Below are 16,088 nucleotides of genomic sequence, written 5' to 3'. Positions count from 1 at the left end.
AACTCACTTCATACACAGTGAGTATCTTTCAAAAAAAACCCCAACAAACCCAATAAACGTCTATAAACTGAAAGTAGTGTTAAGTAAATAGAAAGCCATACTCACAATAGCCTTGAGCAGAAGCCCATGCCAAGAAACAGAGATGACATTAGTATAAAGCAAAACAGCAGCCAACAGAAGAAACTATTTAGAAAGTCATGAACATAAAAAGTTAAAGCTATGCATTTTTTCATGCTTATGCATTTTTCTCCTATGTTCTCATCAGCAGTTTCATCCTGTAACATTTTCTAAAACATATCACTAAAACAAAAAATATAAAAATAGTAAAGAAGCACATTTGTAAATCATTATATTTAAACCAGAATTTCAAAGGACAGCAACTGCTGTTTTGGAACGCAATTTTAAAACAAAAAACATACAAGTAACAAAACAGGAGAAAATATGCAGTCTATTGGGCTACAACCAAAATTAAGAGATGCATGTGTTCTTCAGAGTGATTCTGAATTGTGTTATTGCCACACTGATTGAATACAAAACAAATGTAAAATAATTAAATCAGAAACTGTCTTTTTGGTTTGTATTTATCCAGTACCAATCACATTGGAGGTCTAGCATGTGACTGATGGTCCAGAAGGCCATCACAATATAAGATAAAATCAACAAAATTACTTCATTTTTTTCCTCCAATGGTCTTTCAACAAAGGTTTACACACTTGGCCAACAGAGACAATTACTGTATGCACCCAAAAAAGCTTTCAGCTTTGTTGCAGTGCAAATACTTCAAAATACTGTCTTTGATCACATTCCTGGGTCATGCTTTTTCGTTATTTCAAGGTTGGATTTCCTTATCGCACTATAAGGGGGGTGGGGGGGTGAGGTGGGGGGTGGGGGCGGTGCATATGAAAAAAAGCCAGCATGACTCTACTGACTTCAGAGTCAGAGATTTGTAGCAGCTAAGGATCTGCAGGTTTTGACCTTTGGCTTTTTTCTTTTCCAGTCCTCTGAACAACTGCAGCAACACCACCTTTTCTGTAACAATAAACGTTTGTATGCATCTTTCTTGGTCACAAAGCATTTGAGCTGGCAGCATTGCTTACGTGTGATCATTTAGGGGACTATTGGTTGGTTTGGGTAAGAAAAGGAAAAGTTGGCAGCAGTGCCCATTTTCCTAAGGTACAAAACCAAAAATTGAACTCAGCTTTTCTTTTGCAATCCTTGTCTTGCACTTGGATTTAGCTTGGAACAGACACAACTGCTTGTCAACATTGACTCCACTGGTATATTTTGATATATATTATTTGCATAGTACCAGCATTGTTGTGGGAGTAAGCCCTCTCCCATCTAGACAGATCATATGTTCTCACAAGCAAGAAACTAACAATGATAAACAGCACACAGTTAAAAGAAGCAGGACTGAGTTTACCCAGAGTAATTTACCCAAGACACAAGATTGGAAAGAAGAACACAAGGTGAAATGTGCGATTTTAGCCACCAAAGATCCTGTATATAGTCGTAGCAAGACAGATAAATTCAAATAATTTATGCTAAAAATGGGCAAACATTACTTTTTTTTTTAAAGTCTGTCAGCTTCAAATCCACATATCCAAATCCTCTTCTCCTAACAAGTAGTTACTATAATTGTTTTTCTCTCATAGGATGATCAGTCTCTCTCAAAAAAAAAAAAAAATTAAAAAAAGCTTTATCTTATTGTGAACTAGTACATTGAACTTTATTCAAACGTTTTATCTGTTCATAATAGAAATGCATACTCTTTATTTTACTTCCCCCCCGCCCCGCTAACAAGTTCCACTTAAAAAACACCAGGAAAAAAATACTTATTATGCTGTGGTTTTAGAAAAGTATCCTCCCCAGTATTTAATTGCTATCTTTATTTTACTTCAAAAAACCTGCAGAAATGAAGTCTTTTCCCAGAAATTTCTTTCATGCTTAAACAAGCCAAAGGAATAGGTCTGCCCCCGTTTTGAGGACAAAGTCTGGTTCTGTTCTGCATGTTAAGGCTGCAGGCAGATGGATAGGCTCTGGCTTGAGGTTAAGATAACTTAGCAGGGTGAGGGAAATTATGGTACATGACTTGAGAAAATTGCTTGATGAAACTGGTAATGCTGTGAAAAGGTGACAAAAATTGTAAACAGCACCATGAGGGATGGTCAGATTTTACAGACACTAAGAGTAATCATAGAATCATAGAATGGTTTGGGTTGGAAGGGGCCTTTAAAGGCCATCTAGTCCAACTCCCCTGCAACAAGCAGGGACATCTTCAACTAGATCAGGTTGCTCAGAGCCCTGTCCAACCTGACCTTTAATGTTTCCAGGGATGGGACATCTACCACCTCTCTGGGCAACCTGTTTCAGCGTTTCACCAAATGAGCAAAGTAGCTGAACTTCACAGGTAACCAAACAGGTAACAGAGTTTTGGGGACCTTCCAGGGAGGTGCCAAGTCAGGAAGACTTACTAAACGTATCAGTAACAGCATATAAGACCATATGAGAAACACTAGATTTGATAAGGATTTAGCAAGACTAGGTCCAGTGAAGTAGAAGTAACTAAAGCCCAGTTGTTTATACAGGAAGGGATTAGGGCAGAGAAGGGGAAAACAAGGATGACAAAAGAGAGCGATAGTAAGGCATGCAAATGAGGTAGTCCAAGCCGTTCAGGGTGCCTGTTGAGCAGCCCTACACATTACCACTGCATTCTGGAGGACAATAAATCAAACCTGCAACTCTGACCACACTAAGCATGTCTGTGTTGATTCTGTAGCCTGCCTTTCCCTGGCAACAGCCAGGATGCATCCCAACAGGATGTGTCAGTGCCCATTACAAGCCTAATGGCACCGATACCTTCCTAACATCCACCTTCCACTGCACTTCAATACAAAATCGAAACTGCTTCCCCATGTGTATCTCAGCAAGCAGCATGTATCATTGCAATGATACTTGCCTGGGTTAGGATAGTGCTTTTACTACTTTTTGGGTAAGCCTAAAAATTACTTCAACTTTGAAAACAAACAAAACTAAAAAAAACACAAACAAACAAAAAACCCATCATACATTTCTGGACTGAATACCAACGGGATCTTCAGTTTTCTGGGTTGAGCATATTCATAGTATAAGTATACAAAAGTACAGATTTCAGTGCATTGTTGCAGAAAAGTAGTGAAAAACAGAGGAAATATGCTGAAAATGATGCGTCACTGAACTGTATGCCAAGTCTCTCCTTATCTTTTTTCTTATTCTTCTGAAGAATCACTCTTTTTATACAGATATCTTAAACTCAGGTGGTCCCAGCATAACTTCCATCTACTTGAGCAGCTGGGTTTAACTTTGAAGTTGGCTCTGCTTGTGTGGGAGATTGGATGAGGTGTCCATACCTTCAGAGGTTCTTGTAGCTTCAATACTTCTCTGAGGCTACACTCACTCTTTTGCTTCTTTAAGAGTAAATGAAATCCTACGCATTGAACTCAGCAAAACAGGCCATGGGATTAGTGCCTATAAATCACCACTGGCATGGTCAGACTACATATAAACCTGGAATGCAGCAACTGCATCATGACCTTGCCAGCTCCGCTCTGACAAGGGCTGCCTGGTACACACTGCTGGCTGTACCATGGTGTTGTGATGGTGGTGTTTTGCTGTTAACAGCATCGTGTCAGATGATGCCTACATAGTTCTACTATGTAGGACTACAACTAGTCCTGTTATGGAGCTGCAGACATGTCTTAAATTATTGTCCAAACCAGAGCCTCAAAAAGGGACACAAAATTACAGTAAATAAAGCTTAATTCAATTAGACAGGGATCATTTACAATACTAAGAATATTTTTTTCATATTCTTGTTCACCCTGAAAAGTCTGATGTTGGCCAATAACCAAGAAAGCAAAGAATATCTCAGAATCACATAATAGCATGGACCTCTTAAAATGCATTCTAAAATGTATTCTAAGTTACTTAGGAACCCAACTAGGTGTTCTTTCATACAGTTTATTCTGAAAATTAAAAGGATAAGCTGAATTAAACACACTCTTAAATGAAAATAAGCAGCTAGTAAAAACTTCCACTGTTTTACATAAATTAAAACAAAACCACGAAAATAGAAAGCAACACATTAAAACTTGTTGCCAGTTAGCAACACAATACACTGAGATTGTGAGCATACACTGTGCATGTACAGTCCTGCTTTCAAAAAAGTTCTAGAGCTTCTTCTCTCAAATACAGGAGATGGCAAACACAATTTTTGAGTGGAAGACTGAAAGTTGTTTTCCACACTTAACTCTGCCACAATGTGTATTTTAACATTGAAAATGAAGTTAACTCCATATACAGAAACAGAAAGTGCTGCATTACATTGAGGGCCTAATTATTTAACTTTTTTTTTTTTTTTTTAGTTTTAGCCTGCCTGGCTTCTTGCATTATAAGATACATTTACATTCACAATTACAGAGCTTCCACTGGCAGGAAAAGCCTTGACTTTCATTAAGAAAACTGAACCAAAAATAACTTCAGATACTTTATTAAGATATGGAGAATTAACATTTCCTTAATTCCCTGCAAAACTCTCTATTCTAATTAAATAATTTTAATGCTAAGTTTACTATTGGAATAGACACAATTAAATAAAACACATTTGACACCTTTTCGACATAGGATAAATATCCTATTTAGAGAAGCACAATTTAGTGATAAGACCATAGGAGTAAATATGGAAAACTATCAGAAATCTCCATTTGTGTATTTCTTTTACATAATTTTTTACAAAAAGTTGAAAGTTTCGAAAATGGTAACTACTTGAATGTAAGTTTGATGCACATTTCTACTTACATCTTCAGCTTTTGAACCTTGATCCTGCAAAGATTTTTGTAGTTCTTCAACCTGGGACTGCACTTCTAGAAGTCTCTGATTTACCAATCTAGGAAAGAGATTATATCTTGGGGTTTGGTTTGGTTTTTTTTTTTTTTTCAGAGAAAAAACAACCAACTGCAAGAGAAAGCCTGAGATTTTTAGTGTCCAGTGTTTTCCGGTCATCTACACAAGTGATGCAATACTGTATTTTGTTGACAGAAAATTTACAACAGCAGTTAGAGCATACAGTTCCAGAGATTACAGCCTGTAGTCATCCAGAACATTCTGATACTCTTCCAAGACAATATAAATGCATGTATTAAGAAATCATTTTTATGTATGTGAAACCTATAGAAAGAAGAGTATCTAATAGTTTTACTGTGTGAGAGCTACTAGCTTATGGTTTTTACACAGTCACAGAATCCTATAAACCTGTAGGTTCGAAGGGATCTCCAGAGTTTGTCTTAATCCAACTTCCTCCCTAAAGCAGGTGCACTTACAGCAGATTGCTGGGAACCACATCCAGTTGAGGTTTGGACAACTTTAAGGACAGAGGTCTGACAATCTCTTTGGGACTCTCTTCTAGTGCTCAGAAATTTCTTCTGGGAATGTTTTTTCCTTGTATTTAGTCAGAATTTCCCCATACTCCATATTGTGTCTGTTGCCTCTTGTCCTTCTACTGTGAATCTCTGAGAAGAGTCAAGCTCTGTCCTCCTGACACCTTCCCATCAGGCAGATGCAGATCACAGTATTATCTCCTCTATGCCACCTTTTCTTTGGCCTGAACAAACCCAGTTCTCAGTCTTATCCCACATATCACATGCTCTAGCATCCCTCCCCTTAGCAGCATTCCGATTGCACTCCTGTACATCCATGTCTGTCTTGTACTGGAGAATCCAAAATTATATGCTATGTCCAGATGTTATCTCATAAGTACTGATCAGACGTGAAGGACCTTTTTCCCACACTGCCTGCCTGCACCCTGGAGAGGACAGCCCATGTCACAGCCAGCTGCAAGGTCCCCAGCTGACACATCCTCCATTGCTGCCCACAGGGACCCCGGGGCTTTTTGCTGCAGAGCTGCTCCCCAGCCTACTGGTCCCAGCCAGCTTGCCAGGCTCCTCCCAGCCAGGAACAGGGCTCCCATCAGCTCATTCCTCTGGACTGCTGAGCCCCCTCTGAGTAACAGGTCTCCCTTTCAGCATATCAATCACTCCTCCCAATGTGGTACCATCCTCAGACTTCCTGAAAGTATAGTCCCTACCATCAGTAAAGTTATTAATAAAGGTGATGAACACCATTGGTCCTGGTATTGATGTCTGAGGAACTGGCAACCACTTGGATTTTGTACCACTGATGGCAACACTTTAGGCCCAGTTGTCCAACCAATTTTCCACTTACTTTACTGCCCACTTAGTCTATATCTAACCATTCTGAACATAAGGATACTATGGGAGACTGTGCCAAAGGCTTTGCTCAAGCTAAGGTAAGCACCGCCCACTCTTTCACCCTTCTTCACACAGGCAGTCATCTCATTGTCAAGACAGTTAGATTAGTTAGCTGTGATTTGCCGTGAATAAATTCATGTTGGCCTTTCCCAATTACTTTCTTGTCCCTCATGTGGCTGGAAACAGATTCCAGATGGACTTGCTTTGTGAAATTCCCAGAAAATGAGCTGTGGCTGACCAGTCTCTGTAGTTCTCCGGACTCTCTTTCTTGCCCTTCTTGAAGGCAAATGCAATATTTATCTTTTTCCAGGCTTTAGGAACCTTCCCCAATCAAAGGGAAGATCAGGGAAGATTAGACAGAGAGCAGATTTAAAGCTTAGATAGAGAGCAGTCTCACAATAATATTGGCCAGTTACCTTAGCATGCTCAGATGCACGCTGTCTGGTCCCATGGGTGTCTGTATGCTGACTGGCTTAATCTAGCAGGGTCAGCTACAGTAGGTTGCCCAGGAACATATTCTGTTGGGTTTTAATTATCTCCAAGGACAGAGACAACCTCTCTGGGCAACATACTCCACTGTTCAGCAACCCTACCAGCAAAAAAAAAAAAAATATATTCTTACATTTAGATGAAATGTGTTTAACGTGTTTTAACTTCTGCCCTCTGCCCTGTTACTGGGCATCATTCAGGAGAGTCTAGCTCCACTTCCTTTAGACTCTCTCATCAGATATTTATAAACATTGACAAGATCCGCCCTGAGCCTTCTCTTTTCCAGATTACATAGTTTCTATCTCTCAGATGCTCCTCATATGAAAGATGCTGCAGTCCTGTAATCACATCCTTGTGGCCTTTCACTGGACTGATTCCAGTAAGTCCATGTCTGTCTTGTACTGGGGAGGCCAATATTTGACACACTACTGTCATTGGCATTGTTAGAAAAGTCAATTGAAACAGAGGAATAAACTTCTTACCTGTTTTCTGTCTCTAATTCATTCTTCCGCAAGTTTGCATCATCAAGAAGACTCTGCAACAAGGCAATCTTTTCATTGTCAGAACCTTCTTGGTTCAACTTTAACATCTTATTCTCATGCTGAAGGCGAATGAGTTTCTCCCTAAACACACAAAATACAATTTTGTAGAAAATACATTTTTGTAAAAAAAAAAAATAATTTTTTTTTGTACCAAAAAATTTGTATGCCAATCTCTATAAAGAAGAAAACAGTTTACCACAGGAGGCCTAAATGTAACATAAAGATCATCTTTATCTATTTAAGGGAGACAGTTGAAACAACAATCATGTCTTCAAACCCCCAAATACAAACTTGATTAAAGAAGTTGTAGAAAGCACAACAGGAAGTTGCCTGAGTGACCCTATTAGATCTCAGAGTACAATTGTACAGTTTTATAGGTAGAAGGCAGAGAATGCAAAGCTTGGTGCCAATTGTTAAGGGAGGTTGCAATCTCAGCTGTCGCTGAACTACTGCTTGAACCCAGGTAAGTCACTTCTACCCTGTTGGTCTGTTTTCATAGTAGCAAAGAATCATTTAGGTTGGAAAAGACTCTTAAGATCACCAACTCCAACCGTAAACACTGCCAAGTCCACCACTAAACCATGTCCCTAAGTGCCACATCTACACATCTTTTAAATACCTCCAGGGATGGTGACTCAACCACTTCCCTAGGCAGCCTGTTCCAATGCTTGGTAACTCTTTTAGTGAAGAAATTTTTTCCTAATATCCAATCTAAACCTCCCCTGGCACAACCTGAGGCCATTCCCTTTTGTCCTATCACTTGTTACTTGGGAGAAGAGACCAACACCCAGCTGGCTACAACCTCCTTTCAGGTAGTTGTAGAGAGCAAGAAGGTCTCCCCTCAGCCTCCTCCTCTTCAGACTAACAACGCCACTTCCCTCAGCCGCTCCTCATAAGACTTGTGCTCTAGACCCTTCACCACCTTTGTTGCCCTTCTCTGGACACGCTCCAGCACCTCGATGTCTTTCTTGTAGTGAGGGGCCCAAAACTGAACACAGCACCAAGGTCAGGCTGCCAGGGCTGTAGTTCCCTGGACCCTCCTTCTGGCCCTTCTTGTAGATGGGTGTCGTAATTGCTAAGGTCCAGTCAACTGGAACCTCCCTGGTTAGCCAGGACTGCTGATAAATGTTGGAAAGTGGCTTAGTGAGCACTTCCACCAGCTGCCTCAGTACCCTTGGGTGGATTCCATCCGGCCCCATACACTTGTGTGTGTCTAAGTGGTGTAGCAGGTCACTAACCACTTCCCCTTGTGTTATGGGGGCTTCATTCTATGCCCTGTCCCTGTCTTTCAGCCAAGGGGGCTGGGTACTTGGAGAACAACTGGTCTTACTATTAAAGGCTGAGGCAAACAACTCATCTTTGTCACTAAGTTCCTCCCCCCCACCCCGGCCCCACATCCAATAAAGGATGGAGATTGTCTTTAGCCCTCCTTTTGTTGTTAATGTATTTATAGAAACATTTTTTACTGTCTTTTACTGCAATAGCCAAATTAAGTTCTAGTTGTGCTCTGGCCCTTCTAATTTTTTCCCTGCATAATCTCATGACATCTTTGTAGTCCCCCATAGTTGCCTGATCCTTCTTTCAAAAGTCATAAACTCTCTTTTTTACCCTTAGTTCCAGCCAAAGCTCTCTGTTCAGCCAGGCCAATCTTCCCCCCCACCAGCTCATCTTTCAGCACATTGGGATGGCCTGCTCCTGCACCTTTAAGAGTTCCTTCTTGAAGACTGTCCTGGACTACTGTGCCCTTCAGGACTGCCTCACAAGGGACTCTGCTGACCAGTCTCCTCAACAGGCCAAAGTCCGCCCTCCAGAAGTCCAAGGTGGCAGTTCTGCTGACCCTCCTCCTTACTTCTCCAAGAATTGAAAACTCTACCATTTCATGATTGCTATGCCCAAGATGGCCTCCAGCTGTCACATCACCCACAAGGCCTTCTCTGTTCAGAAACAACAGGTCCAGCAGGGCACCTTCCCTAGTTGGCTCCCTCACCAGCTGTGTGAGGAAGTTATCTTCCACACGCTCCAGGAACCTCTTGGACTGTTTCCTCTCCACTGTATTGTATTTCCAGCAGAAGTCTGTTAAGTTGAACTCCCCCAGGAGAGCAAGGGCTAGTGATTGTGAGACTTCTCCCAACTGCTTATACAATATTTTGTCTGCCTCTTCATCCTGGTTGGGTGGTCTATAACAGACTCCCATCCTGATATCTGCCCTGTTGGCCTTTCCCTTGATTCTTACCCATAAACACTCGATCTTTTCACCACTACCATCAAGCTCTAGACAGCCAAAATACTCCCTAACATAAAGGGCCAGCCCATCGCCTCTACTTCCTTGCCTATCCCTTCTGAAGAGTTTATAGCCATTAACTGCAGCATTCCAGTTGTGTGAGTCATCACACCATGTTTACATTATGACAACTATATCATAGTTTTCCAGCTGCACAATGGCTTCCAACTCCTCCTGTTTGTTGCCCATGCTGTGTGCATTGGTGCAGATGTGCTTCAGCTGGGATGTTGATCCCAGCACCTTATTTTGGGGAGAAGCCCTAATTCCTATGTGACTGTTCTCAGGCACTTCCATGGTTTCTAACGCATCAACAACTCTTACGTCTTTGCTGCTGTGTGCATTTCCATCCCCTACCTCCACTGAGATGGCTAAGGTACTGTGTGTATTAGTACAGGGACATTTCAAATGTGCTCACTGTAGGACAGACTGAAGGACCTTGCTAGCACACCATCCCTCAAATATTGGCATGCCGTCCCCAGGTTCTTCTCTAGTGAGCCTGCTTTTATTCCCTTCCCCTTCAATTATAGTTAAAGCTCTTTCAATGAGCCCCACTAACTCCTCATGTCACTTAATTTGTTGATTTTCTCAGGTGCAACTGACAGGTCACAGACAGAATCTGCCTCACAAAACTCTCCCATTTGGTCCACAGGTCTTCTCTATGAGATGGGGAAAGGTGCCTGAGCACAGACCCATGCTCTGTCACCGTGGAGGGAACAAGAGAGTAGTAGTAGCTACTCCTATGGGTGGGCTGCCTTGTGTAATCTTCCCCCTTCATCAGCAGAAGCAGCAGCCCAGAGGTCCAGATCAGGAAGTTCCAGTCTGACAGCTGCTACTGTACATCTCCATCAAGTAGGCATGGAGGCCAAGTTTAGCAGCTGCAAACAGTCTGCATGGATGAATGCTTGCATAAAATCCAGAATTCATCTGCAGGAGGCACAGATGAAGAGTCAGTGAAACCACAGGCTATGCTTGGGTATTTATGGCATTTAGGGTCCTGTCCTCTCTCAGGCAATCACGTGAAAGGTTTATGCAGTAACTCCCTAACACTGCCTCAAAACGTTATTCTTCTCTTTTGTTGTTTCTGAACAAACCTAAAAAGAATTACTCTTGTAGTAAGGTGCAGCAGCACAGCTGCAAGAAAACCAAATCTTTTCTATTACAACCTTTTTAGAAAGACATTATTTTACTACTGAACAGTATGTTTTGACCCCAAATTGAGCTTTCCAAGTGTTAAAACATTGTATCAATATTGGTAGAGATAAAACAAATGATTTCCTGAAGAGCTAACAGATTTCTGAGATGCGACTTTCTTACAAACTTTTAGCATACTGGCAAGGCTAAACACAGCCTACAACATCTTAAGATACAATGATTTTAAGCTCTGCCACTGCTGTTCTTCCTTTTAATAGTCTGTAAACATTTGCCATGACACAAAATGGAATTTATAATCCACTCTTCCTTTTACAATTTTAGTAATTTTTTCCTTGTACAACAACACATTCTTGTTACAAAATTTTTTGACTGTTAAAGCACATATAAAGCTGCAGTTACATGAACTCTCTGCAGCAAAACAGGAGACACAATGTGAGGCTAACGGTTTTTTTCATTTTCCCTTTTTTTACTGGAGCGCTATACAAATTCAAGAGAGTTGAACTGAATTTTGTCTCAAGCATAACAGCTCCTGTTGCGCAGAAATCCAAAAGGAGAGAAAAACATTAATTGTAGAAACTTTCCAACACTGAAAACTAAACTATATCATCTATGGGTACATTACAAAGGTTAGTGAAACAAAGCACACATTAGCTTACTTTATTTCAGGAGTAACGATTTCTGCTGCTAAACTGTCTGAAGTCTCTTGTCTTCCCAGAGGCATCAATCCTGGGTTAGAAAAAGTAAAAAATTTAGCAAGCAGACCAGTAACTTTCTTTAAAAGACCAGAAGTTTACAGTTTTAGAATAATGCTAGACAATGAAAAATGACACTAAGTCAGGCTACAGCAAGAGACACAGACAAGCATAATTTCATTTGGAGAATAATCATTATTTCTGTCTTCATTCTGATGAAGTAATTTTCTGGTGTATTTTTTGCTCACTAAGAACTACAAAGCTGTGCAGCATTACACATAGAAATAAATTGCAACACATGAAACATCATACGCATATAAGAAAACTTAATCTCTCTCTAAAGAAAATTATCTAACTGCACAGAAATCAGAAATACATTATAAAATATCACACTGGGGAGAAGACTAAAAATTCTGATTGACTGAAATAACTTAAGTTTTCAAATGCTTATAAAGTTACGAATAGCTGAAGCAGCTTTTCACTGCTAATCTTAGAGGAGCTTTATTTTATTCTGTGCTAAACAAAACTGCATTAAGTACTCTCCAGAGATGTCACGTAAACTTTAGAAAAGACACATTTAGTCTCTTTATTTGTCCTTTACCTGTAGTAGTGAGTTGACCCTCCTGAGCTTGTACACATCTAAGCTCTTCAATAGTTTCTTTCAAAGAATCCCTTTCTGTTCTTAATCTCTGAATAATTGGAAAGAGAATGAATATCAGTCTTCGCACTACAAATCCATCTTTAAATGTACACAAGTCGCCAAAAGGCACAGCCTTCAATACTTTAAAAAGAATTTAATGCATCTAGAGATGATTTTAAAATTAAAGAATCTCAGTCTATTTCAGAATAAACATAAATGTTATATATTCCACATGACCAGTGTTTTTTTGAAAAGGGTTGCTACTCTGTATTACACTTATGGGGGTTAAAATATCAGAGTATAAGCTTACAGAATCAGGATATTAGTGACACAAATTTCTGGTACCAGGTAGTAAACAGCATCCACTCGGACCACTCAGCCATCCTCCTCTTCCCCTCATTGGGGCTGATTCCAAGGGAAAAGGAAGTGAATTAAGAGACCACAGACTTTTCCCTCACCAAGAAACCAAGGCTTAGCCAGGAGTGAAATAAAAAGTAGGTAAGTACATAGTCAACATAAACTGCATTAACTTCATTTTGTTTGTCTCTCAACAGTGAGAGTGCGAGCAGCATTTCCATATCCCCTTCCTCCTGTTTGTCAACTGGCCTTGCCATTCACCAGCATCTTAGCTATAGAAGAAAACTTGTTGCTTGAGGCTCAGTCCAAACAGAACTGAAGAACCGGACTGGACCACCTTGGGATCTAGACAGATGGGCTCCTCAGTAGCATCAGGCAAATACTCTCCCAATTTGGCACAAATACCCTTTTGGAAAAAAAAAACCAACCAAGAATCTAGAGGTAGCATCAAGTTTTTGTCCAGAAGGTTGCCAAGATTCAAAAGTGAAAGGAGAAAATGGCAACTACATAAGGATCCAAGTTGTAGTTTGCTCCAAAATCAGACATATTCAGTATTACTAAAAGATCCAGGACAGACCTCAGCTCTGTGTAGGTATGGAGTTGTGTTGGCTGACAGCTCCTTGTATTTCAACCTATTAACAGTTTGATTCAGATATATTTTATATATCAGCACAAATGGATTCAGGATCTGGAATCAATCTGGCAAAGAATGTTTTGGTGAAGTGTGACAGAGGCTTCTCCTGTATTTCTGAATTCTGCAAGGTGAACTCTGGTGCAACTGTCAAAACAATCTGAATAAAGTGTACATTCTGTTAGCACTGAAAGTCATTTCACAAAACCCACAGGTGAAAAAAATGGTTTCACCATAAATACTACAGAGGAAGAGCCGCACAGAGGACTGCTCAAACTCAGCTGCTGAAAGCGAGTATTCTGCAGTCTGCTACCACCAGTCAGAAAACACCAAGTTGATTAATCAAATGCCAGAATATTTTAATGACTATAAAAAACTCTAGGGCTTCACTTGTACACTGCAGACAAAGTCAACTCATAAAATTATCTTAGTACTTATCATACAACACACCATAGAGGTAAAATTCCAAGCTACATAGCTGAAGAGATCAATCACGCTACCACACTTTGCCAGAACAGAGAGACAAGGACAAAGTCAATTTCAGTAACTATTTCCAAAATCTAACTGACATGATACCACTGTGTAGCTTGTGACCTGTGGTGAGCAACATTACTGATATGTATGTGACAACAGGGTACAGAAAAAGTAGGTAACACAGGTAGTGAATCACTAATTCAAATGTTGAGAGACTTCAGCTGTAATATACTTCTCACAGATGCATATCCAGTCAAAATAGTGTACGGAAAAACAACATCCATCCAAAAAAACCGCTGTTTGCCAGGGTGTAAAACAGAAAACTGTATGACAACGGCCTGCAATTCAGATCCTTTGTGCAAGATGAAATGGTCCACCGAGCAATGGGAAGCCACAGACATAACCTTACTATTGTCAAACATAATAAAACTGGAAAAACAAACTTTAAATAAAGAGCAGAAAAGCCAAAGCACAGTATGAATATAGTTACTATGGGCATTCCACTCTGAACTGAAGGGTAGATGGAAGTGATATCAAGGACAATTGTTCACAATAGTTTGAAAATTTAATAAAATATGGAAATCAAAGACCTATGAACAGAAAATAACTGAAAACTTTCAGTTCAAATGTCATTCAAGTGCAGGGAGTAGAAATTTTAGAAAGAATTGGACAGGAAATATGACTACTGAGGGAAAAGCCTGCAGAGATTCTGACTGATAGATGAACTTATACTTAAAACAAGCCGAAGAAATTGCTAACTCAAAGTGCTGGCCTTGGTTTGAGGTAGTCTGAAGCACCTGGGTACACATTCCTAAGACACAAGCTGAAATAAACTGGTGAGAAGCAATAGTGTGCAAGAGAAGTCTTGGCAAGAGAGGACAGAGCAATTAATTGCAGAATCACTAGCAGTGAATGACAGAGAGGAAAGGAATAGATGGGTATCCATCCTGTGTGTTCCATGTTGGCAGTACAAGATAGATCAACAAGGAGCTGTGATAAAAGGCAAGATCGCCACAAAGGACATGTCCCTCCAGAGGACTCTTAAACCTCTTGCTGTAGTAGTCATGACTCCACAAAGAGAAACATGCTGATGGTACCTCAAAGAATGCTTTAGAAAAAGGCAACGGGAGTTCAGTTCTAGGATGATACTGCAGAAACCCTACTTTAAATAGTTTTTCAGAATACATTACAATTACCCTTAGCCTTCTAATGGTAAACAGTCAAGAACAAGTTCAGATCCCACATATGAAGACTTTTCCTCTTAAAAATGGGTTGCATAGGTTTTTGTACAGTCACTTTATTCCATGCTGTACAGCTCTTAGTTTTAAAAAGGATCTTGTACACAAACATCAGAAAATTTTAAGTGAAAAAAGACTTCCTAATTTAAAAAGTTTGCTGTAAAAGGCTAACTATAATTACCATATCTCTGTGTTATAAAGGACATAAAGTTGCTATCGCTACTACCAAAAAAATAACACCTTGGCACTTACATCTTTTTCTTTTTGGAGGCTGTCTACTTTTTCTTTCAGTCGTTTGCATTCATAATCTAATTTATCAGCTTTCTTGGATTCTTCAGATAACCTGTTTTGTAGTTCAACTGCCTGTGAGAACAAGAATCAATAATTTGTCTGCAAATATTAATAGTAAAACAAAATACACAAGACAAAGTAGCCAATTATCATACACCATGAGTCATGTTGTAAACAAGTAAAATAGTTACCTATAGGACATACTAAAATCTGCTTTCATTAATTGTTCTGTGTTTCAGCAAAACCATCAGCATTCAAGTATTAGGTCTTAGCACAAGCAAAACCTGTGAAGTGTTTTCAGTACATCTAAAAACAAGAATTTAAGCCCAAGCATGGTTTATGGAAAAAAAAAGCTATATTAGTTCTATGGATCAAAGAGCTTAGGAAAAGTAGAAAAATTCTCCTGCTTTCTGAGAAGCCTAGAAAAAAGAAAAAGCTCTGAAGAAAGCAAATTATCTACACCTTTTGTTAACTCTGTTTCACAAGCCTCACTCAGAATTCTACCACCAGTTCGTGTGGTCAGGTAACATTTCTTAACCTGAGATTTTTCTAATCGTTTTTAATATACTAATATAAAGATGCAGCCACAGGCTCATAAACAGTTTTCTTTATTTCAGAAGGAAACATTGCTAACAAAGTCGCATGTATACTTTCAACTACAGATCAGTAAAGAGATTTTAAAATTAAATGAGCAGAAATCTGAAAGCTGAGCAGAAATGATCAGTGAATGGGAGGTAAATCTGTGAAGTCTTGCCTTTTCAAAACTCTCAGCCTTTACTAGCAAAGACTCATCCCAGAACAGTAGTAAAGCTCATAATGCAGAGAGCATGGAAGCAAGTAAGCTGAATAAAGACTGACCTGCAAACACAAAAGCTGAATGAAGACTCAGCTAAAGACATACAGCTTCTTCTGAAGCAATTCCTAAGAAGGCTTTTTCATGGCTTTTAGATTACAGAGAAAGTGATTAATTTAATTGTGAAGCAAAGCAGTAGCCAT

The 16,088-nt window shown here is 39.7% G+C and overlaps 1 protein-coding gene across 4 annotated transcripts in view; it reads right to left on the bottom strand.

Annotated features, from left to right (window-relative positions):
- HOOK3 (hook microtubule tethering protein 3) overlaps window positions 1-16,088 on the bottom strand; it is a 90,624-nt gene that overhangs the window by 18,162 nt on the left and 56,374 nt on the right. For 2 of the 4 annotated variants that reach the window (XM_054809804.1, XM_054809807.1), the window contains 6 exons: window positions 15,054-15,164; window positions 12,063-12,150; window positions 11,426-11,495; window positions 7,277-7,417; window positions 4,837-4,924; window positions 106-183 (listed from right to left, as the gene is read on the bottom strand). In XM_054809804.1, coding sequence (XP_054665779.1) covers window positions 106-183; window positions 4,837-4,924; window positions 7,277-7,417; window positions 11,426-11,495; window positions 12,063-12,150; window positions 15,054-15,164 — 576 coding nt within the window. The remainder of the gene's footprint in view (window positions 1-105; window positions 184-4,836; window positions 4,925-7,276; window positions 7,418-11,425; window positions 11,496-12,062; window positions 12,151-15,053; window positions 15,165-16,088) is intronic. The other 2 variants (XM_054809806.1, XM_054809805.1) reach the window with 1 other exon arrangement.

This window comes from Grus americana, chromosome Z (genome assembly GCF_028858705.1).
Source record: "Grus americana isolate bGruAme1 chromosome Z, bGruAme1.mat, whole genome shotgun sequence".
NCBI classification, from domain to species: domain Eukaryota; kingdom Metazoa; phylum Chordata; class Aves; order Gruiformes; family Gruidae; genus Grus; species Grus americana.
This window is presented reverse-complemented; position numbering and strand designations above follow the sequence as displayed.